Source organism: Cercospora beticola, chromosome 1 (genome assembly GCF_033473495.1).
Source record: "Cercospora beticola chromosome 1, complete sequence".
In the NCBI taxonomy this organism is placed as follows: Eukaryota; Fungi; Ascomycota; class Dothideomycetes; order Mycosphaerellales; family Mycosphaerellaceae; genus Cercospora; species Cercospora beticola.
In genome coordinates this window covers 3595050-3617557 of record NC_088935.1, presented here as the reverse complement: position 1 = coordinate 3617557, position 22508 = coordinate 3595050, and the positions used below count along the sequence as shown (strand labels likewise).

The window sequence follows — 22508 nt, the reverse complement described above, 5'->3', positions numbered from 1 at the left end:
TCTGTTCGGCAGGAGATGATTAAGTAAGCAACTAGGGTCGCGAAAGTAGGGTTGCTAGCTTCGGAACTGCAGTAGTGCTGTTGAACTTCTTCAATTCCATCAACATCTACAATTTTGTATGAATTGCAATAAGGATTCGAGTCTCCTTTTGACATACATTTCACCAGTTCAGTTGTCATTCATCTTGAAGTTGGAGCGGTCTAGAGTCGCGTCGAGCAACCAACCTCAAAACTCGGAGTTTGACTGCCGTGACACTTGCCCCATTCTAAAGGACAACAACTACACCAAACGAAGTCAAGATAGCATCTACTCAAGTCCTGCCGGCCCCGCGTGCTCTGTACAAGACCGTACTGCACGGCATCTAAACAGCGAATGATGGAACATGGCGGCTGGTACGTGCCTACTGGACGCGACTGTCGGCGCCAAACTGACCCATGCATGAGCAGTGCGGGTCTGCGTTTGTGGCGATGAAGCCACGGGCAAGAGCTCGTTGCTCACGTCGTTTGTCAAGGACGCCTTCGTCACGACCAAGATTCAACATGTCTTGCCGCCCATCACACTGCCTCCCGCGCTCGGCACGCCTGAGAATGTGCCCACCACCATTGTCGACACCTCGTCTCTGCCGCAGGACCGAGATGAGCTCAAAAAAGCACTGCGCAAATGCAATGTCCGTTCGCCTCGATGTCTGACTGATGCCTCCTGCGCCGATGGCTGACTTATGCCTCTCGCCTGTAGGTCATCTTGCTGGTGTACAGCGATCACTACAGCTATGAACGCGTTGCTCTCTTCTGGATGCCATATTTCCGATCCTTGGGCGTGAATGTCCCTGTGGTGCTCTGCTCCAACAAAAGCGATCTCAATCCCGGCGTCAGCACTGCCATTGAAGATGAAATGTTGCCTGTGGTATGCCAACCCCACGTGTTCGCACAGTGTCTCGCACTGACAGGTGATCACGCAGATGGCAGAATTCAAGGAGATCGACTCCTGCATCCGTACCAGTGCGCGTGAGCACCACAACATCAACGAGGTCTTTTTCCTATGCCAGAAGGCTGTCACACATCCCATTGCGCCAATCTATGACTCGAAAGAGAGCAACCTGAAACCAGCCGCGATCGAAGCACTCAAGAGAGTCTTCTACTTATGCGACAAGGACCAAGACGGCCTCTTAAACGACAAGGAGATCCAGAACTTCCAGCACAAGTGCTTCGAAAAGCCCCTCTCCGCAGAGGACCTTGCCAATATCAAGCGTTCAATACAGCGTGGTAGGTCATATGCCAACCACACCGAGTATGAAGATGCGAACAGCGTCGGAATCGACGTGGACGGGTTTATTCAGCTCAACAAGATGTTCGCAGAGAAAGGTCGCCACGAGACTATTTGGATCATCCTCCGCAAATTCCAGTACTCGGACAGTCTATCATTGTCGGACACCTTTCTGCATCCCAAGTTCGATGTGCCGGCGCACGCATCTGCCGAGCTCTCTCCAGCGGGCTACCGCTTCTTTGTCGATCTGTTCCTGCTTCACGACAAGGATAACGATGGCGGGCTGAGCGATGCTGAACTGGCTGCGCTCTTTGCCCCAACACCAGGAATGCCGTCTTCATGGGTTGACTCCGGATTCCCCAGCAGTACAGTCTGCAACGAGGCGGGATACGTGACACTCCAGGGCTGGCTAGCACATTGGAGCATGACGACCTTTGAGAACCCGAAGGTGACACTGGAATATCTTGCATATCTCGGGTTCGAAGGCGATGGCAAAGGCACGACATCTGCTCTACGACTGACGAAACCTCGCAAGCGACGACACGGTCCCGGCAGGGTGGAGAGAAACGTGTTCCTTTGCTATGTTGTAGGTGCGGCGCAGAGTGGGAAATCCGCGCTCCTCAATGCTTTCCTTGCCAGGAAATTCAGCACGGCATACCATCCGACCATCAAGCCTCAAACGGCAGTCAACAGCGTCGAACTACAAGGAGGCAAACAATGCTACCTCATTCTCGAAGAGCTGGGCGAATTGGAACCCGCTATTCTGGCAAATCAGGCAAAGCTCGACGCTTGTGACCTGCTATGCTATACATACGACAGTAGCGATCCGGACAGTTTTGCGCACATAGTAGACCTGCGCCAACGCTTTCCGGCCTTGGCAGCGCTGCCATCAGTCTACGCCGCACTCAAAGCAGACCAGGATCGTGCTGTGCAGAGAACGGAGGTGCAGCCGGACGTGTTCTGTGAGCAGCTCAAGATGGCCAAGCCGCTGCACGTATCGGCGAGCTGGACGTCAATTAACGACTTCTTCGTCCATCTAGCCGAATGTGCGACGTATCCTTCACAGGCGCTTCCAAAGAGCGAGGACGAAGGTGTCGATCGTGCCACAATTTACGTCGGTCTTGTCGCTACGATTGGGGTGGTCGCGGCGTTTGTATGGAAGCGAAATTTGCTATCGGGATGATGGATAATGAATTGGTCTCACCTGTGGCGTTAGCACTGCATTTGTCTTCGAGATACCCAACTCTACAGCTAGTGGCAATGTATTCGGAGAGCGTCCAACAGCATAGCGTAGGCTACTGAGCGAGCGTGTTAGCTCCGAGTGACCCTCTCGCACAGCGCCGAGCGAACGCTCATGGGTAACGATCCTTGATGAGACTGCAGGAACACGATCAAGCCTTAACAAAGATCATTGTGCAGAGATACGAAAAAATCTGAAACGAGCGAGCCATGGTCGACGATGACCGCTCGTACAATCGCAGTCGTTGCCCACTGCCCTGTTTTGGCACGGAACGAAGAAGAGCTTCGTGAGGTCGGAACGAGGTACAGTACACTCGCTGAGCTCTGCAGTTCCGTGGGGCGATTGCATGAGTGTTGGAGTCACCATAATGCAGGTTAGGGCATCGAAGAGCACCCCGGTGATTTCGGCATGTTCCAGAACTTGGCTGGGGCTCGCACGATAAATCCGGAAGACAGCGGAGGGATAGAAGCTTGAATGATGTGACCTTGCGCGAGCTGCCGCAACGATAACGTTCGACTGTCACGGGCATCAGCCAATAGCTTGGAGTGATTGTGACAGCTGCCAGGGCATCCGGATGTTGAAGTGTCCGTTGTTGTGCGTGCTGGACGGAGCGAAGGAGGCATCGCTGTCCGAGATGAGGACGCAACAAATTGCTTCATCCTTCGCGCAATGCGCCATTGAGCGCGGCTACATACCTACCAGAGGAAGACAACATGCTAGCGGGCGACATCCAACAGCAAGAGGTGTCGGGGTGTGCATTGTCGCTGGCGAGAATAGCGTCTCGCGTGACGGTTTAGACTCAGTCACGTGTTGATGTGTGGGGAAGCGAAGCGACGGCCGGGGCTGAGGGCTCCGAATTTAGCAGCAACAACAACGACGGGATTCACATCGTGGCCCTGCACCCACGGCTGCCATCCTCCCGCCATCCTTGCCGGCCACGATGACCGCATTCACTGTGCTGGGCCTGCGAAAGACACCCACGGCCTCGCTGCTGCGCCGATATGGCACATATGCGGCGGGCACGCAAAGGCCATTGCGCGTGGCACTGCTGCTGCGTCTTGCTGCGCCGGCGAATGCACTGTCGACGAGCGCTGCTGCAAATAAGCCGAGCGCGCGGCCGTACTGTTCTCTACTCATCGTCGCAGACTGCTCACCCACCACTACTGACTGCTAACCCTGCCAGGCCGCGAAGCTTGGCACGTACCTCGACTGAAGGGCCCGACGGCTCGCAGAAGAAGCATCGAAGCAGACTGATGCTTGCAGCCCTGTAGCTCGCCGGACTGGGTGTGCCTGACTGCAACGGCAAGGTTCTCGGCGTGAACGGTCTCTGACGACTACATAGCACGACCGCGCCGTCATGATGTCCTCCGGACTTTTCCAGCAATCCGCCGTGGATGGAGCCGCGCCTGCCATCGGTGATAGTACACCCGCCACGAAGAGCGTTGCCAGACGGAGCATATCCATCTTCAGTCGCAGAGGCGCCGACGACCTGTTTCCTCCACCGCTTTGCGTTGCCAGCTCTGCTGTGAGCGTGCCCACCACTGCACTTCGTCGCAGCTGGAACGGCAAGAGGCCGGCCATGCCCTCGTTTTCGACGACCCGTGAACGAAGCAAACGCTCCTCTGCCAAAGGAACCGTACTGCACGCCGTACCTGCAGCCAAAGTGATTGAAATGACTGCGTTGGAGGAGAAAATGGCCACCAGCCCTAACGAAGAGATTCTGTCCGCCATCAGCGACCATCTGCCTGCGGCCAAGCACATTGCCACCAGGTCATCTTACGCTTCGAAGCCCACATCATTTCGACGAAGCAACCCACCATCTCCGACCAAGATGCGTTCAAGGCGACGTTCAGACACTGATCATCGCATTGGCACCTGGATTGATGGCGTGGCATACTTTGATCAGAGCCCCATTGACGACCAGCCGGCCCGGCACATTGCAGACCTTGACGCATCAAGATCTAGCATCCCAGCCGAGCAACCAATTCCATTCCAATTTCCGGAGCCTATGAAGGTCAAGTCAACTCCAATACTGGCACACCCGATGCCTCGACGAATAATTTCGATGCCTTCAGCAACAGCAATTCCATCGCGCCTGAAGGCCACGCGATCCATGACCCCCGAAGCACAATCTGGATGTCCTAGGGCGAGCAGCCATCGATCGTACCCCTCGCAATCATCGTCTTCGAGCAAGTCAGCGACCGACGAGAGCTCCGTGTACAGCCGCTGCAGCTCTGCCACGACACTCGACACAATCATCACCGCCGACCAGCGCACATTGCTTTCGCCTAGCAAATTCTCTCTCGTATCTCCAACCCAGGCTGGCGTATTCGACGATGTTTCCCCTCGCTCCAGCGTGAGCTTCGTTCATCCAGTCGACTTCAACAAGGCCTTGCCTCCAATCCCAGCGGAAACGCCGAGCCCGAGACCTGTGACGACGGCAGCTTCGCCTCCCGCACCTTTGACCAAATCTCTCACATCTGCTCGCAATAGCATGCAGAAAGCAGAGATACTGCCTGCTCGTCGCTCATTGGCCGATTTGAGACTCAGTCGCCTGGCCTGGCGCGAGTCTGGTACGATCAGCCCGACACTGAGCCAGGCAGAGTTTGCCGTCCGAGATCAATTGTCGGAGATGACAAAAATGCGGCCAGCTCCCCGCTCGATCGATGAAGCACAAGGCGAGTCGAATGTAAGGCGCGGCAATAGCGTGAAGGCCGTCATGCAACCGCCTGCGCTGCCGAAGAGGTCGAGAAAGCGAGATTGGCGTGCTATGGAAGCCAAGGCACAACGAGCAAATGTCCCTGCAGCGCCTGCTCGCAGACAGTCTTTCGATGAGCTGCCCCGTGCTACTCGTATGAAGAGTGGTCTACCACTGCGCAGAATGGCAAGCTTTTCGCACAACCATGCTAGATCGGAGCCCATGGTGGCTTTACCACGACTGTCCGAGCGCGAAGTGAGTTCGCAGCACGACGCGGAAACACTCGCTTCGCCGATCAGCTCCGAACTGGATCGTAACGATGTTCCGTCGTCCCCAAACGCAGCAGAGATAGTGCTGCTAAATATCCTGTGCTCGCTCTCATCACTCACTGATCTTCGCAACACCGCCATCATCAACAAAGGCATGTATCGAATATACAAGCAACACGAAATGCGGCTAGTCCAAACCGTTGTCCGCAACATATCGATGCCAGCTCATGAGCGTCAAGAATGGATTCAATCGCAAGACGTCACACAGAGCCCTGAGCTTTCTATCGCTAGGCCACGACGCACACCTCGAACATACCTCTCGCACTATCGAAACGATCTCACTGTCATCAGGCAGATCAAAGCCTTGGTTCATGAGAGATGTCAGACTTTCATCAGGCGTGAAACTACTTTCGCTCTGTCGACTCCCACACATCCCCACTCACAGAGATTCGACGATGCCTTGTGGCGAATCTGGTGCTTCTGCACCATCTTCGGCAGTCGCAAAGGCCGTGAAGATGACATAACTGGCCAGCTAGACTGGCTCAAAGGTGGAGTAGTTAACGAGCACGAGGGCTGCGCCGCCACTGTCAACACAAACCTGGAATTCGATATGTCGAGCGTCCTGCTGAATGCACCAGAGCATTTCGCAACTGCAAATCGCGGTGGCCTGACTGCAGCGCAATTGTACGACATCACCGAGATGTGGACCTGCCTTTCTTCTCTTTTACAAGGATACAGCGGCCGTGTTGATCAAGCGAGGGAATACGGCGTCTACGACAATTGTGATGTGGCACCAGGGGATATTTACGAAGAGGAACGTTTCCTCGAAGAATGGCTCGCGCACATCCTGACATTGGGACCATCGGTGGTGCTGGAGCTGGCACTCTTAGCATCAGACCACAGTCCGGCTGGGTTTGCCCTAGCCAAACAGAATGGCTGGACAGAGTGGTCACTACCCGTCTACAACAGCAGTTTCAACAATTTCTTGAAAGAGCCAGTTGCAATCGTCTACTCCGAGCAAATCGCCGCAGCAAAACTCCAACGACAAGATCCTCGAGAGCAAGAGGCGAAAGAAATGAGTCGCAAAAGGGTTGCATCAATGGCTGCCGAGATCCGTCTACGTCGACAGACGAGCGAGTATCGGCGTCTACCACTCATCGGAATGGACGATGAAAGACCCATGAGCGTTCTTTCACGAGTGAGCAGTGTCTCGACTTCGTCGCGTGGCACGGCTTATTCTGCTTATGCGCCGACTGCGCCATCACAAAGATCTTTTGGGACATCGTCGTCAGCCTTTCCATCGACAATCACTTCGAGGCCATCCATAAGTCCCATTCTGGAGTATGAAACCCAGCAGCACAGCCTACCAGACGGCGTGCCGCTTCAGAGTTGCGATCTCGCACTGAGGAAATTGGTAGAGTTGGGCTTTCCTGTCACGCTTTCAAGAGAAGCGCTACGAGTTACAGACGATGGAGGATCTGTGCGCGTAGACCGTGCCATAGACTATCTTCTGCGTCAGAGGAGGCAGTAGGCAGACTATATACTACTGCGATGTATACACAGCGCAGTATTCTACTGTTTGATAATCCTAGCCTCCAGTTATTTGATCGACCACAGCAATCAGCATGTACAATATGCCTTATCATAGTCCCAACAATTTCTTGTTCTTCTTAATTACCTTCCTCAGCGCATTCTCCCTCTCCTCAGCATACTTTTGTGCCTCCCTCAATTGTCTCTCCGCAACATCCGCGCTGGGCACATTCTGCTCTGCAGCCGCAGCAGCAGCCGCCGCCGTCGGACCAGCTGGAACAGCCGGATGCTGCGCTCTCGCCTGCATAGAAGCCGCAGAAGGCGGCGGCGTCACAGGCGGCATGACAAACTCATTGATATACTTGCTCGCCTCATCAACCAAGAAAGCACCTTTCTTAAGTGTAGCACCATCCTGCACCATCTGCTCCATAACGCTAGGTCCACGACCCGAACCATTCTCATATTGTCGCTTGACAGTCTCGAGATCAATAGCCGGAAGTTTCAAATCATTCTGCGGTTTCGAAGGCCGAAAACGTGACTCTTCTGGCATTTCACGAAGAGCTCGCTCAAGTTCCAAGAAGCGAGTTTCCAGTTCTTTCGTTAAAGCTCGAAGGTTGGCGCCAGAGGGAGCGATCATGCCTCGATCGAAAGCGCGACCTTGCTCTTCTCCGCCATAGTAGACGGCGGGGACTTTGCCGGTGAGTAGCGCCTCGACATCGTTCTTGTTCAGATTGAATTTCAGGTCGGTCTGCCAGTTGTTCAACAAGTCCTTGTGTGATACGTTCTGGTGAGCTTTGAAGTCGCGACTGTTGGATACCCGGAACAGGCTGTCGATGCATTTCTGGATCTGAGGCGCGGAGGCTTTTAATTCGGCGATGAGTTGTGCGGGAGTAAGTGTTGGCGTGACCGGCGGCGATGGAACACTGGTTGGATGCGGCGCTTGTGGTTGCGCTGCCACTGGAGTCGAAGACTTTGCGTCACTAGCTGCTGCTTCGGGCGGCACTGAAGCTTCTGTGGTTGTCTTCCTCCTGGGAGAAGGAGTTCTACTGGCGGTCGGCGTCGTGTCTGTTGTAGTCGCAGTAGGCACGGTTTTAGGCTTTGGACGGACCTCTTTCTCCTTCTTCGTCTTCTTCTTCCGGCTCTGTATGGCTTCTACCACAGGTTCTGCTGGAGGAGAAGTGATCGTCTCGCCTCCTTTGCTCTTCTCCTCCTCCAATGCCTTCGCACGCTCCTGACGTTCCTTCTTCTGTTGACTCTTCGTCTTAGCCCTGACGGGCGCAGAGCCTACTTTGCTGGCTGCAGGTGGTGGCGAGTTGGCACGAGATTGCGAAGTGGATGCCAAAGAAATATTGTCCGACATGGAGACTTGTTCGCTTGAGGGAGTTCCCGGAAGTCCAATTGATGCCACACTGGGCTTTCGGGAGGGCAACTTGTGAGCAGCGACTATTGCGGCCATGCTGGGGGCTGATGGCAGGCTACTTGAAGGCACTTCGGCTTTTGGTGTCTGCACTACGCGCAACGTACGAGGGGCGGTTCTGATTGCAGGAGAAGCCATTGGGCCTTCTGCTGCCGCTGGCTTGGTCGCCATCGTTGTGCTTCCCCCAGCACTCGATGGCATCGGCTGTGATTTTTGCGCATTTGGAGCGTCTGCATTCAAGGACATAGAAGTCGTAGTTGGATCATTTTTGTTCACAGCAGCACTGATGTCCAGCTTCCCAGGGTGCTTGCGCCTCGTGGTTTCCCCTCGATCTGCGATCTGACGTTGTAACTTCGATTCTTCTGCCTCGTCCTTGATAGGACTGGCTGACTTGACTTCAGCTTTGGGGTCCTCTAAAACTTGGTCCAGATCCTGGGTAGGCGCAGCTTCACCACTCTTTGCAGCATCCCGTGAACGGTCTTCGTCCGCGGCAACTGGCTCGGTGGACGTGGCTACTTTCAGATCAGATGCAGATGCAGTTTTCGGTACCTTTGTTGGCGTTTCGTGCACTAAAGCTGCATCAACAGCCTGGTGGTTCTCCAATTTCGAAGGCGTGGAGATCCTATGAGGCGTGGCGGGCCACAGTGGCAGTGCGGGCAATATTTGGGAAGTCTGTCGTCTCACACTCATTCTACTCGAGGGACGTGAAGTAGGACGTGAAACTGAACCCTCAAGGTCAGGTAGTGCAGTGGGTTTCGCGAGACCGGGAGGTATTGACGGCGTGGATCGCCTGCTTTCCAGGATGTGGCCTTCGAACCCAGGAGGAATGGGGGGCGTGGACCGGCGGGATTCATCGAGCGATACTTGTCTTGTAGGAGGCCGTAGGGGCGGGAAGTTCTCGTCTGTAGTGATTGCAATGTCAGCTGATATTCGACTGGAAATGCAGTGATAGATCCTCCTCTTGACATGCATGGGGCGCGCGGTCTACGAACGACTACATGACCAAGACTAGAGCGCGGCGGGTTATATCGCTATCTACATCACACGTCTCTCATCATGGCACGTCTTGAAAGATGAAAAGAGCTGTGATGAGCCATGAAACTATCTTTCAGTCAATCTATCAGCCACTAACGAAGGTCCATGAGATACGTACAAGAAGCGGCATGGTGAGCGCCTCAAAATGGGCAATAAAAACGCCGCTTCAGCCCGAAAAATATGACGCCGTGACCCTCGGTCTCCCGCAGCTTCCCAGATCGAAACGCTGCGCAGCTCGACGCCTGCCGATAGACGATTCCACTAGCCAGCGTCCAACACTTGGCGCTAGTCCAGTCCATCGATCCAGTCCCGTGAACACCTTACAAGAAGACGAAAAAGTCGCATCGCTGAAAACAATATCTCGTCAAGACGCGTCTGGAGCCGCGTCTGTGCCGTAAAGAGCGTAATCGAGGGGAAAAGCACTCCGCACACCATCTACCATCGCCCGCTGTAGCCGCCGCCGCTATGCATGCCCGAGTATAACCCACCTGCAGCGCCCACGGCTTGACCGGCAAACGTACCTCCGCCGAACCCGCTCGCACCCTGATGCATTCTTGATTGAAGAAGATGGCTGGCTCCGGGATCTGACACATCGATCATACCACCTCCTGAAGAGGAGGAAGTGTTAGCGTGTCTGTGCTTCTTTCCCTTCTTCTTTCGTTGCTTTTCGCCATCGCCAAAAGCACCAAGGTTTGCATAGGGTGGGGCAGGGTAAGCATTGGGTTGACTCGCCATGAACGCTGCATGTGATTGGGCAGTGTTGTATGTGGGAAGGGATTGTAACTCACGCTTAGGATCACCACGGCCGGAGGCTGCTTCGTTGCCGCGCAGCAAATCCCTGTAGTAGTTATCCTGCTGGTTACGAGTAGAACCAGCACCATATTGTAGACCTCCTGTAGCAAAGCCATGTCCTTGTCCGAACGTGAGATTGCCGCTGACAGGAGGTGTGCCAGTCGTTTTAAGTCCTGGAGGAGGTCCTTGCACATTGCTTGTATAGAATTGTCCATGAGGCGTTTGATGTTGCGTGCCGAAGTGATTGCCTCCGGTCGGAGGCATCATTGCGGATTGCTGATTCATCAATTTGGGGTTCGCGACTGCTTTGACTGAGGTTGCAGTTGGAGCAGCCTCGTTGGCGAAGGAGTACCGAGAGACGTTGCGTTGATGGCCGAGTTGTGAATTATTTGCCGATTGTTGAGGAAATGATGGCGCATTATATGTGCTTTGCTGGGTTGGATTGTTCATGAAAGTCCCAGGGGCATTGGGTTTGAGTGTCTGCAAGAGCATTTGCTGATGCTGCTGCGGAGTGAGTCCTCGATCACTGGCCCCAGGGCTTGATGTCGCTGCACCGGCATACTGGTATCTGGGATCGGTGTTCGCATCCTGTCCCGGTGGATGAATGGCGCCTTGCATTTGAGTGCTACTGTGTCGCTCTTCCGGTTCGCCACCGAGCTGCAAACTTCCGCTCATCTCGGGATTGTCGTCCTGTTCTACCGCGGCGTGCTGGAACCCTTGGGTTTCTTGTTCGATGCGTTGTCGCTCTTCTTCGCGTTGTCTACGCAGACGGCGCTTGGCCCCGCCGTGCTCATCGAATAACAGGGGGAAGTTTACGATCATATTGCGGTCCGCTTCTGATAAACAAGTGGAGGACCAGACCAACTTGAAATCGTCCAGAGAGAAATTCTTGAATAACGTATCGATCGGAGAAACTTGCGGTCGAGGGCGTATTTCCGGATGCGATATTGGTAGGTCTGGGGCTGGCACGCTGCTATCGGCAGAAGCCTCTATCGGCGGCGAAGTTGAGTCTTGTTCTTGCGCAACTTCAGGATGCGTGGTGGCAGGAGTTGACGCCGCAGGAGCAGGGCTCTCCTGGGTGCCACTCGTGCTTCGACTCTCTGCGCGGCTCGATTGGGGTAGTTTCGACGCCCAGCTGGCTGTGGACGGTAGCGCTGGTCGGTCTAATGCAGGACTGGATGGATGTTGGTCACTACTGCCTTGCTGCACCATCGGTGGAGCTGCAGAAGCAACAGGTTGTTGGGACTGCGGAGGCGGTGGTCGACCGGAGCCTTGCTGAGACGAGCCGGCGTTGAGCGCAGAGAGATCGGCACGCGAGTAGCTTTCATTCGCCTCCCCAGGTTCATGGAGGAACATGCAATTCCTGTTAGTGCAGTTTTCCCCTCTCAAATATGCCGAGCAGTATTTAGTAGTACCAAACTGGGCTCTGAGAGTTCGATCTCCATTCTTAGATCCGTCGACGGCAGTAATACATGAAGCAGCATCCTCTTTGCGCTCGTAGGTCACGTATACGCCAACGGAGTGGGGATGTGAAGGGTCCTTCGCCTTACTAACGACGATCTTGATGATTTTACCATACTGTCCGAAGTATTGGTCGCCGCGCAGGGTCTGAAGTAGCTGGTCTTCTTGCGAGGTCGGGCTCAATCCGGTCACATAAACCAAGTTCTTTTGCACGACTCGCATTCCGGCCAGATGCTTGCGACTGAGATTGTCAGCTTCAGCTTTCTGCTTCTCCTTCTGCAGCGCTTGCTGGGTTTTCTTCTGTTTCTGGGCCTGTCGCGCTTTGTGGGCCGCCGTCTCCTCCGGTGTGATGACTTTGTACTCTATATCGGCGTCATTGTAGGGTCGACGGCAGGCGGGACATAAGCCGTTCATGTTGGTCTTAACATTGTGATAACAGAACTGGCAAATCTAGTGTCGCGGTTAGTGACAGGAGGTCGGCCTGGGACGCAGTGCCCACAGTGGTGGTAGTGAGGGCTGCTCAAAGGGCCACGCACCTGGTAGCCGCATGGACATGGTCGGAAGCCCTTGTCAGTGAGGTCGAACTCCTCCACGCACAGCGGACACGTCTCTTCCTCGTCATCGTCGATGAACTGATCCTGCAGCGAGCGCGACATGATGTGTGATGGAACGCGTGTGGATGGATTCGAGACCGCGGAGGTGCAAGTCGGGAGTGAGGGATGCAGAAGTGGCGCGAGAACCAGCAGCGCAGAAACGGCAAACGCGCGGAAGCCAGGCCAGGTCGACGAATATGCGGGGGGTCAGGAATACGCGGGTGTGTGCGCACAGGAGAGGTGGTGCTCGTGGAGAGGAGGTGTAAGGTGTTTAGAGTCGGCGGTGGTCGTAGGTACGTCGACCGCGCCTTCTGTCTGTCTCTTCGGCTCGGCTCGGGCCGCGGCATTGCACCAAGCAGACTTGACGTCGAGCAAGTGCTCCATCCGCAGACACAGCGATATCTCGTTGCCCTCTCGTCCGTCCCACCATGGCCGCCCGAGCGAGCATTGTCCGCTCCGCGCGGAGCGCGGTGCAGTCCGCTAATGCCACCGCCGCCGTCACGAGCACCACCTCCACCGCCGCCCGCCGGCTCTTCGCGACGTCGGCGAGCAGGACCAAGGAGCTGGCGGGCAACATTGGCGACCTCCCGAACATGCGCCATGCCCAACGACCAAGCGCAGAAACGCTGCACGCGCCCATTGTCAACCCGGCGGACAAGTACCAGGCCAAGGCAGAGAGCCTGCACGCGTACGGACAGTACCTCATCTCGTGCCTGCCCAAGTACATCCAGCAGTTCTCGGTGTGGAAGGACGAGCTCACCATCTACATCCCACCTTCCGGCGTCATTCCCACCTTCACCTTCCTCAAAAATCACACCGCCGCCGAGTTCACCTGCATCGCCGATATCACCGCCGTCGACTACCCAACTCGCGACCAGCGCTTCGAGGTTGTGTACAACCTACTGTCGGTTCGCCACAACGCCCGCATTCGCGTCAAGACCTATGCCGACGAAGCGACCCCAGTACCCTCCATCACCAGCCTCTACGACGGTGCCAACTGGTACGAGCGTGAGGTCTACGATCTGTTTGGTGTGTTCTTCGTCGACCACCCCGATCTCCGCCGCATTTTGACCGACTACGGCTTTGATGGACATCCGCTGCGCAAAGATTTCCCCTTGACCGGCTACACTGAGATCAGATACGACGAGGAGAAGAAGCGAATAGTGGTCGAGCCTTTGGAGCTCACCCAGGCGTTCCGCAATTTTGAGGGAGGTTCATCAGCATGGGAGCAGGTGAGGCATTATGTATATATCCAATGTGCTGCAATAGCTGACATGCATAGGTTGGACCCGGTCACGAACGAAAACCCGATACGGTGAGTCTTGACGCTGAATTCAAGTCCATCGTCGAAGGCAAACTAATGACGCGCAGTTCAAATTACCTACACCAAAGCCGGAACCGCCCAAGGAGGAAGAGAAGAAGAAATGAAGCGTCTGAAACGTGGTTCAATGGCTGTAGGAATACCTCTGTACATACAGATACAAACACATTCAGAAAGTTTACACCCCCACTTATCTCCGCACGGCGCCGAAAATGTGTTTGCGTTACCCAAGCCAGTGAGATCCCCCTCAGTTCAGCAGTGCAACTTCTTTGAAGTTCTCGTGGGGCGACATTAGGCCGTGACAGTCAGCACAACACGAGCGTCGGCTACCACTCGGCCAACCTGCCCTCCTTGATGGCTTCCGCAGCCTTGCGGGCTGTCAACTGCAGAGGGCGATTGTCGCCCTACAAATGTGGATATTAAGTACTGGTGCATCACATCTTGCTGTTGCACGTCAAGCGATACATTACACTCAGAATCGAATCGGACTTCACTATTACAGCTGCATTCACGACAAGGCCCATCACCATCACCATGACCGACAGAGATGCGTTGACTTCGCGCACTCTTCCTTTCATGACCTTGTCGGATGGTTCTGAGTCCTCTTTAGCAGGACCACCACCTCCACTGCCACATTATTTGAACGCCGAAGGACGAGCACTGGCACGCTTCGCAGTCGAGGTGCGTGCACTCAATCAATCGCCGCGTCATTGAATGAAGACTTGAAATATGCTGAGACAACATTTGTTCGAATGTGCAGGGCAATCTAATAAGTGAGGATGAAAACTGCAGGTGATGTGAATGCCTGATCTATAGCTGACTCTCTTTTAGTAACTGGAGGCGCCGGCACACTAGGCCTCTCTGCCGCTCGAGCTCTCCTCGAGCATGGCGCATCAGGTTGCTGTCTTTGGGATCTAGAATCAACCCTCCGCAGCTCTCAACAAGCGATCTCGACTCTGGCCAACGACTTTCCCAAGCAAAGAGTATTCGGCATCGCAGTGGATGTAACAGATGAAGAAGCCATTGCTGAAGCTGCTGCAACTGTCGTGCAGAATCTAGGTTCTATCGACCATGTTTTCTGCTTTGCTGGCATCGTGGGTATGTTTCGATCGAAGCTCCACGATTCTGACAAGAGAATAAAGCTGATGTTCTCCACCTTCCTGCCTGCCAGGCTGCTACCACGCCACCGAAATGACACCTGACCAATGGCGCAAGACCATTGACATCAACACCACTGGTTCGTTCCTCGTTGCTCAAGCGGCAGCGAGACAGATGAAAGCTCAGAAGTCCGGGGGATCGATTACACTCACAGCTTCAATTTCCGCACATCGGGTCAACTTTCCACAACCGCAGGTGTCCTATGTAAGTGGAGTCGGCGTCAAGCACAGAGACATCTCTGCTATCGCTACAAACTCTGCGCTGAGGCAGACGCTAACATTATATTCGATAATTCCAGAACGTATCGAAAGCTGCCGTCGTCGCAATGGTCAAATCCTTGGCAGCAGAGTGGGCAGTCGATGGCATCCGAGTCAACAGTATATCTCCGGTGAGTGCTATTGCAACATTTCACCATCGAGTGTCAGCGCCGGCGAGAGGCTGATCCTCCGTGTACCAGGGATACATGGACACCATTCTCAATGCTGGTGGCGGCAACATTGCTGAAGCGAGAGCCACCTGGGCAAGCCGTAATCCCATGGGAAGAATGGGAGCGGTGGGAGAGCTTGACGGAATGTGTGTCCTGCTTGCAAGGTAAATTTCTCACGACCCAGATTTCTTGATCGATATTTGAGCTGTGCTGACGATTTCGCACTCCAGTCGCGCAGGTACTTATATCAATGGTTCTGACCACATCATTGACGGTGCGTACAATTTATTTGATAGTACTTGCCCCGTTACTCATAGCTGATGCTGACTGTTCCTTCAGGTGGTGCTACTGTCTTCTGATATCTTGGAAATGTCGGTATAGCTACACAGGTGACAGTCCAAAGGTGCAGCCCGCTCGAACCATGTAGGGGATCATGCCCATAGTGACCCAGGTATTCGCGGGCAACACAGCTCTGACAGACCTAGAAGTACGTACGCCACTGCGACCGATATGGTTAATATGTGAAAGTTCGACATTATCCTGTCCCGAACCCTTCTGCCCCAAACTTGAGTGCGATATCCAATTTTGTTGCTAAGATCTCGTGGCTCTGATAGCGTGGCAACATCAATGTTCCGAAGCAAGTTGAACTGGTTGGTAGAGCATTTGGGTCATTGGGTTGCGATCTTTTGATGATGAAAGTCAAATGACCAGCTCCACCAATTGGTATCCTCTCGGCTGCCGTGACAAACTTCAGCAGCAGCTTCTGCTTCTCCTGTGGCCAAGCGGCGACAATGCGCCAGAATGCTTGTATGTATTTCAGTCTCTCGTCGTATCCATCGTAGCGCGCGGCTGCCTTAAGGTCTGCGATGTCTAATACGTCTGTGCCTTCCACGTATGACTTAAGCAGCGAAGGGCCTAATATCGACAGAGTACTGCGATTGAGGAGTTGACTCGTTCGAAAGCCGTGCGCGAATGCTTGGACCTGAGGTCGAACTGAGTGATAGCACAACCAGGTCGAGTATGCAGCCAGGTATCGCTCAATGTTTTCCGGCGTGACAGGCTCAGGGTTTTCCTCAGACTCTACAATATCCCAACCTGGCCATGCATCTCTTAGCTGGCTCATGTCGACAGGTGGTCTCGCTGAACTACTGGACGAAAGTGAAGAGCTCACGACTCTCAATTCCAATCGATCTTGCAAAGATGATCTCGGCTCGCGTGTGAGAGGCAGGCAGGACAGCCGTATGCCGTTGGCCTCCAAGGGGAATATAAATTCCAGATCTTCGACGTATTCTGTCCGCAGACTCCGCAAGGATCGAGCAACCGTCGGCCATGCGTCTTGAATCATGATCAACGGATCGTGTGCCAGCATGAGGTCGTGTTCGCTGCCACACAAAGTGTTGTAAAACATTGAAGGTAGTCGCACGGGCAGCGTGATGCCATTGTAGATCGCCAAAGCCATCAGCAGTCCAAACAACTCGAACATGTATGTAGGCTGAAGACCACCAGCCCTGAAGAAACTCAATCCCGTCTGAGGGTCGGTGGTGAACATCTCTAATCAAAATCAGCAGATTCCGTGCTTCGAATGTATACCACGAGCACCTACGTGCTTCTTCAGCAAAAATGTGCTTGCAAATCATATTGAAGAACTCAATCTGTACGCCCCTTCCCACGTGTCAGCTCAATGGCACGATACAAAACAACGAACAACCATACCCAAGATCATGCCCAATGTCGAGCTCATCAGCTCCCATTCTGACTCGCAAGGGCCGTTGCATCTCATCCGTCCTTCGTTGCCATAACTGATTGAACGTATCCTTAATCATATCCTCACGGCTGATATAGAGCAGCAGATAGCGTTCTTCCTGGTGTTGAAGCTGTGCTGATTGGCTGTCCAATTCAAGGCTACGGTTCCTGCTATAACGCCGTCGGAAGTCGCTCGATTGCGCCACTTGAGCATTGGCCCGGCTATGATTGCTCAGCAGGGTTCAACTCAGAGTCCAAGTCACAATTACCTCATTGCCAGCAGATTGACCGCTCGGAAGCATAAGATGAGTTGAGAGGGCGAGAAGAGATACTGGTAGTAGAGTATATGCTGCCCAGCATCTGGAGCGTGAGAACGGAATGACTCTGCCATATCCAGCTCTGGAACACGCATGCACACGAATGGCATCTGGAATACGTCTCGAGAGACATTTGCGCAATAAATGTTCAATCTGTCCAGGATCTCCAGTATTGCGTGAGCCACGGAGCCAGAAGATAGGAGTTGCGAACCGTCCCATGCTCGCGCGAACATGCTCTTTAACCATACTATCACACTCAGCGGCGAAGATGCGTGTTCTTGGATCTTGTCCATCAGCAAGACTGTGAATTTGGGGATGAAGACGCTGTCGTTGCACGACTGGCTCTCTTTCAGCGCATAGCTTGAACGTAATCTGTGGCCAATGGCTAGAAGCGTCCGTCGCAAGAGTCTCAGATGTGCTTCGTTGTCTAGGAAGTCCAGAATGGCAACCCATGCATTCCAGTTCTCATCGGCCGGCTTTGTCTCCTTCCTGACAGGACACGAAAATCCTTTACTCACAATTTCGCGATCGATCATCTCCCATAGGGCCGTTCTGTGCGCCGGAATCAAGTTGAGTAGATTGTCTATGCACGGCAGCAGCTTGTCCATAAACTCGTCGTCACTGCCCACAGAGGCCCCGGAGATCAAGGGATCCAATTGTCGATGCAACGTCGACAAATCCCCTCTACCAGTTCTTGAGCTGGCATTCATGGAAGTACGGGCATTAGTGTCAGCCATCAATTGCATCAATGCCGATGGATCGCGTGGTTGCGCTGCGGCAGGCTGCTTCCCACTCGTGGTGGACATGTAGTGAGGACATAGATGAGCACGCGGTTTGGGGCCAGAGCAGACTGCCATGGCAATTGCTTTGGCCGATCGTGCGGTATACTTGCGTATCGGCTGCGCGCTTGTATTTAAACTCCCGGTGTGGCAGAGAATCTCAGTGCAGCGCTCATAGCCGCAGCCGGTCAGCAACTGTGCTTCATACCTGCGACACAGTCAGGATTAGCTGCAGCGAGCCACCTACGAGCACGTCAGGCTCACCGCGATATGAGCTCTCGCGCAGCCTCGACGCCTTGCACGCTGGGATGCTCGTTGGGGTGAGAAGTCATGGTGGTGGCGGACGTGAACAGTGTCAGTTCTGCCTGACGGACGCGATGAAGTAGCAAAGTACAGAGCGCGCACCGATGGCTCACGCTCGGCGCGCATCTGGTGCCTGCACGCGCTGACCGGACGACCTCATGACTTCTTCACACCTGCCAGCGAAGTTGAACTTGAGCGAGGTCGTGAGGGAAGCGCAACTTGCCAGGCAGGCTGGTGCGCGGTGGCAACGCGCGTCGAAAATTTGACGTAATTTGATGGGCTCGAATCAATTCAGTGCCACTCCGCAACATCTTCATCTTGCGGCGAAAACCTTGAAAATCTGCAGGCACGACAACATGGCCGAAACGAAGCGTCCTCTGCCGCCAAAGGTCGCAGCCATGAAGGCGCGAAAAAGACAGAAGCTTTCTACCGAGGACAAGGCCGCCACGTCGCAAATTCAGAAGAAACCTGCAGCCGCAACAAAACGAAAGGTCACTCTGGACTCCCTAAAATGGAAGCCCGTGTCACTTCCGGATCGCATGGACGACTACGAAGGATTTTTTGGCCTCGAAGAAATCGAAGATGTCGAGGTCACTAGAGACGGGACCACCGGCACACTGGCTTTCCTATCTACGGCCAACGCGGATTCAGAGCATGGGAACGACGATAGCGATGGTGCGGAATCCTGGGCTGGCTTCGAAGATGAAGAGCAGCCTGCTGCCAAGACCGAAGCAAAGGCGCCTGCTGCCAAGGCAACGAAAAAGGCGGCGCCTAAGAGCAAAGTGACGCCAGCACCGGTTGCTGATTCTGCCATAAGTGCTACATTCGCGAGTCTGCCCGAAGACGGAGAAGAGGCAACGACAGATGTGTCGCAATGGAGAAAGCTGAAATTGTCCCCAGACACTATGGCCTCGCTATCAAAGTTGGGCTTCGGAAAACCCACCGCCATTCAAGAAGGTGTTATCCCAGAGATCCTCGCGGGCCACGACGTAGTTGGAAAAGCTTCAACGGGGTCGGGAAAGACGCTGGCCTTTGGCATCCCAATCTTGGAGAGATTTCTCGAGACAGCTCAGCAACGCAAGTCGAATAGGGGCAGTTCAACACCTCTAGCATTGATTCTCTCACCAACTCGAGAACTGGCACATCAGCTCAATAACCACCTCAGCGCTCTCTTTGATGGCCTATCGAGCGACAAACCGCGCCTTGCCACATTGACGGGAGGTCTATCGGTGCATAAGCAGCAACGATTGCTCAAAGATGCACATGTGGTAATCGGTACTCCTGGACGCCTGTGGGAGGTAATCAGCGACGGTCAAGGAGTTGCCGCAGCCTTGCAGAAAATCGACTTCTTGGTCATCGATGAAGCGGACAGACTGCTCAGCGAGGGCCATTTCAAAGAGGTCGAGGAGATTCTGAACACTCTTGATCGCGAGGAAGATCGAGACGAAGAAGACGAAACAGACGAAGCTACGGCAGTGAAGACGAAGCCGAGCACGAAGAAGGCTGTGCAGCGCCAAACCCTCGTTTTCTCTGCAACATTTGATCGTGCCTTACAGAGAAAGCTCGTTGGCAAGGTCAGTCACAATGACAGCCTTCTAAGCAACGCACAGTCTATGGAATATCTGCTCTCGAAACTCAACTTCCGAGAAGAAGCGCCCAAGTTCATCGACATGAACCCCGTCAATCAGCTGGCTACAGGTCTAAAGGAGGGCTTGATCGAATGCTCTGGCACCGAGAAGGATCTCTATCTTTACGCTCTGCTCCTGTTGTACTCAACGCAACGCACAATCGTCTTCACAAACTCCATCAGTGCAGTCCGTCGCATAACGCCGCTGCTACAGAATCTAAACCTCAACGCCATAGCGCTACATTCTGGCATGGCACAAAAGGCTCGATTGCGCTCTGTCGAACGCTTCAGTGGCAAGAACGCTGCGGGTAGGACCTCTCCCGCAATTCTGATTGCGACAGATGTCGCTGCACGCGGATTAGATATTCCAAGCATTGATCTGGTCGTTCACTACCACCTGCCGCGCGCAGCAGACACATACGTCCACCGATCGGGAAGAACAGCTCGTGCTGGCCAGCAAGGCTCATCAGTGCTCATCTGTGGCCCCGAGGAAGTCGCAGGTGTGCGAAGGCTGATTGCCAAAGTCCATGCGCATTCAGCTATTGCTGCTGAGAAGAATGGATCGGATGCAGCGAAGCAAGGATACTACATTCGCACACTCGACATCGATCGCCGGATTGTGTCTCGCTTGAAGGATAGACTGACTCTTGCGAAGAAGATCGCCGATGCGACGATAGCGAAGGAGAAAGCGCACAAGGAAGACGACTTCATGCGTGAGGCGGCTGAAGATCTTGGCGTGGACTACGACAGTGAGGAGCTCGAAAGGGAAGCTCCTGGTCGACACGGTCGTGGAGCTGGGCGCAAGAAGAAGGAAAAGGAAGCATCGCAAATGTCAAGAGCCGAGATGGGTGCTATGAAGGCGGAATTGAAAGCTCTTCTCAAGCAACGAGTCAATGTCGGCGTGAGTGAAAAGTATTTGACATCGGGAAACGTCGACGTGGACGCATTACTTCATCAACAGGATGCTGAGCAGACGGGTACAGGAGGTTTCTTGGGCACTGTTGGCCAGCTTGGCTTTGATGATCTCTGATTATTTTGTCCGCTCTAATTTCAAGCCTTCAAGGCCGCCGTCGTACTCAGACACATCATACTCGTTGGGGTACTTTTCAATCACTCGCTTCAACGATGCCGCCTGTTCCTTCAATTCCGCTGTGGGCTCCGCATACACATCGCTGAGAAGTGAGCCAAGTGCAGGCTTCTTCTCCTTTTCTGCTTTGCGATAGGCGGTCAAAACATTTTTCCTCGTTGCGGTACGCAACTCTTTCTCTTTCTCCTCGTCCCAGATGCCTTTACCTTCCATCCACTTTCGCAGCCGGGTGATCGGATTGTCTCGTCGCTTCCAATCCTCCACTTCCACTTTTGCGCGATAAGCAAAGGAGTCATCCGAAGTGCTGTGATGTGAAACTCGGTAGCTCATTGCTTCTATCAAGACTGGCCTGCCACCATCTTGAAGCGCCAGCTCACGGGCCATTTGCGTTACCTTTCGAACGGCGAAGATGTCATTTCCATCGACTCGGATGGTATCAATGCCGTAACCCACACCTCGCGACGCTATACCATCACCTCGGTACTGCTCCAGCGTCGGAGTACTGATGGCGTATCCATTATTGCGGCAAATGAACAAGACAGGGCAGGCTCTCGTTGCCGCGATGTTCAAAGCGGCGTGGAAATCGCCCTCTGAGGCCGCTCCCTCTCCAAAATAGCATGCCACTACACGAGGGTCATCCTTGGGATTCTGTTGATTCTGCATCTTGACCGCATACGCGGCACCGGAAGCATGAGGAATTTGTGTGGCGAGAGGACTGCTGATCGTGTGGATTTTATACTTGGTGCTACCATAATGCACGGGCATATTTCGCCCTAGGCCAGCATCGTCCTTTGTGGCGAAAAGCTGTGCCATGAAGTCGTCGAAGGTAAAGCCGCGATGTTGAAAAATGCCAGTCTCTCTGTACTGTGCAAAGATGGGATCATTGGGATGTAGGGCGTTGGCACTCCCTACCGCTATACCCTCCTCGCCCGCCGACACCATGTAGAAGCTGATCCGGCCTTGGCGCTGAGCATCGAACATGATGAGATCCATAATCGACACGCTGACCATGTCGGTGTACAATCGAATCACTTCTTCGTCACTGATGTCTAGCTCCTGAGACTTGTCCAGCACGCGGCCTTCCTGGTCCAGGATGCGGAATGTTGGCATGGCATCGTCCTCGGTAGCGCGAGCAAAGTCCAATGAAGTGGTGAATCTGGAGTTGACGGCTCCTGGAAAGTGCACTCTGTGTTCGAATTAGCAGTGGAATCGCACCAACTCCTCGTGGGCATACCGATCAGACCCCGGCTTCTGCGATACGGAACTCCATCGCTGCTGTTGCGATTGTGGGGATGGTGGCGGTGGTCTACAGGCTGGAGTGTAGGGCGACGCAACGCGAAGTCGCGATGCTTGTCGTTGGCAAGTATGGCGCCCTGCAAGAGGCAGACAGCGCTTCATGTTGATACGTGACTACAACGCGGACGTTCAGGACAGTGCTGGGAATATGG

General features: G+C 54.1%; 8 protein-coding genes across 8 annotated transcripts; 5 read left to right on the top strand and 3 right to left on the bottom strand.

The window, feature by feature from the left end:
* Nucleotides 1–382: 382 nt before the first annotated feature.
* Nucleotides 383–2446, top strand: GEM1 (ERMES complex Ca(2+)-binding regulatory GTPase gem1; the record flags this gene model as incomplete). Its single annotated transcript, XM_023594083.2, has 4 exons — nucleotides 383–392; nucleotides 447–667; nucleotides 736–903; nucleotides 959–2446. 4 exons carry the CDS (start codon nucleotides 383–385, stop codon nucleotides 2444–2446), a joined length of 1887 nt encoding a protein of 628 aa, XP_023459927.1.
* A 1414-nt stretch (nucleotides 2447–3860) lies between these two features.
* RHO25_001473 (uncharacterized protein) lies at nucleotides 3861–7001 on the top strand (the record flags this gene model as incomplete). Its single annotated transcript, XM_023594082.2, has 1 exon — nucleotides 3861–7001. The coding sequence occupies one exon, from the start codon at nucleotides 3861–3863 to the stop codon at nucleotides 6999–7001; it is 3141 nt and encodes a 1046-aa protein (XP_023459392.1).
* A 111-nt stretch (nucleotides 7002–7112) lies between these two features.
* On the bottom strand, nucleotides 7113–12361 carry RHO25_001472 (uncharacterized protein; the record flags this gene model as incomplete). Its single annotated transcript, XM_065602115.1, has 4 exons — nucleotides 7113–9319; nucleotides 9974–10060; nucleotides 10241–12155; nucleotides 12242–12361. The coding sequence occupies 4 exons, from the start codon at nucleotides 12359–12361 to the stop codon at nucleotides 7113–7115; spliced, it is 4329 nt and encodes a 1442-aa protein (XP_065458187.1).
* Nucleotides 12362–12726: 365 nt separating this feature from the next.
* On the top strand, nucleotides 12727–13726 carry NUO31 (NADH-ubiquinone oxidoreductase 30.4 kDa subunit, mitochondrial; the record flags this gene model as incomplete). Its single annotated transcript, XM_023594079.2, has 3 exons — nucleotides 12727–13530; nucleotides 13581–13613; nucleotides 13670–13726. 3 exons carry the CDS (start codon nucleotides 12727–12729, stop codon nucleotides 13724–13726), a joined length of 894 nt encoding a protein of 297 aa, XP_023459370.1.
* A 427-nt stretch (nucleotides 13727–14153) lies between these two features.
* Nucleotides 14154–15563, top strand: RHO25_001470 (uncharacterized protein; the record flags this gene model as incomplete). The annotated part of the gene is made up of 8 exons (XM_065602114.1): nucleotides 14154–14300; nucleotides 14380–14392; nucleotides 14451–14717; nucleotides 14791–14981; nucleotides 15076–15165; nucleotides 15235–15368; nucleotides 15435–15478; nucleotides 15544–15563. 8 exons carry the CDS (start codon nucleotides 14154–14156, stop codon nucleotides 15561–15563), a joined length of 906 nt encoding a protein of 301 aa, XP_065458186.1.
* A 176-nt stretch (nucleotides 15564–15739) lies between these two features.
* Nucleotides 15740–18375, bottom strand: RHO25_001469 (uncharacterized protein; the record flags this gene model as incomplete). The annotated part of the gene is made up of 5 exons (XM_023594077.2): nucleotides 15740–16755; nucleotides 16808–16866; nucleotides 16918–17169; nucleotides 17217–18251; nucleotides 18308–18375. 5 exons carry the CDS (start codon nucleotides 18373–18375, stop codon nucleotides 15740–15742), a joined length of 2430 nt encoding a protein of 809 aa, XP_023459921.1.
* Nucleotides 18376–18702: 327 nt separating this feature from the next.
* On the top strand, nucleotides 18703–20993 carry RHO25_001468 (uncharacterized protein; the record flags this gene model as incomplete). The annotated part of the gene is made up of 2 exons (XM_065602113.1): nucleotides 18703–20885; nucleotides 20957–20993. The coding sequence occupies 2 exons, from the start codon at nucleotides 18703–18705 to the stop codon at nucleotides 20991–20993; spliced, it is 2220 nt and encodes a 739-aa protein (XP_065458185.1).
* Nucleotides 20994–21003: 10 nt separating this feature from the next.
* RHO25_001467 (uncharacterized protein) lies at nucleotides 21004–22458 on the bottom strand (the record flags this gene model as incomplete). Its single annotated transcript, XM_023594075.2, has 2 exons — nucleotides 21004–22246; nucleotides 22295–22458. The coding sequence occupies 2 exons, from the start codon at nucleotides 22456–22458 to the stop codon at nucleotides 21004–21006; spliced, it is 1407 nt and encodes a 468-aa protein (XP_023459896.1).
* Between the last annotated feature and the right edge of the window lie 50 nt (nucleotides 22459–22508).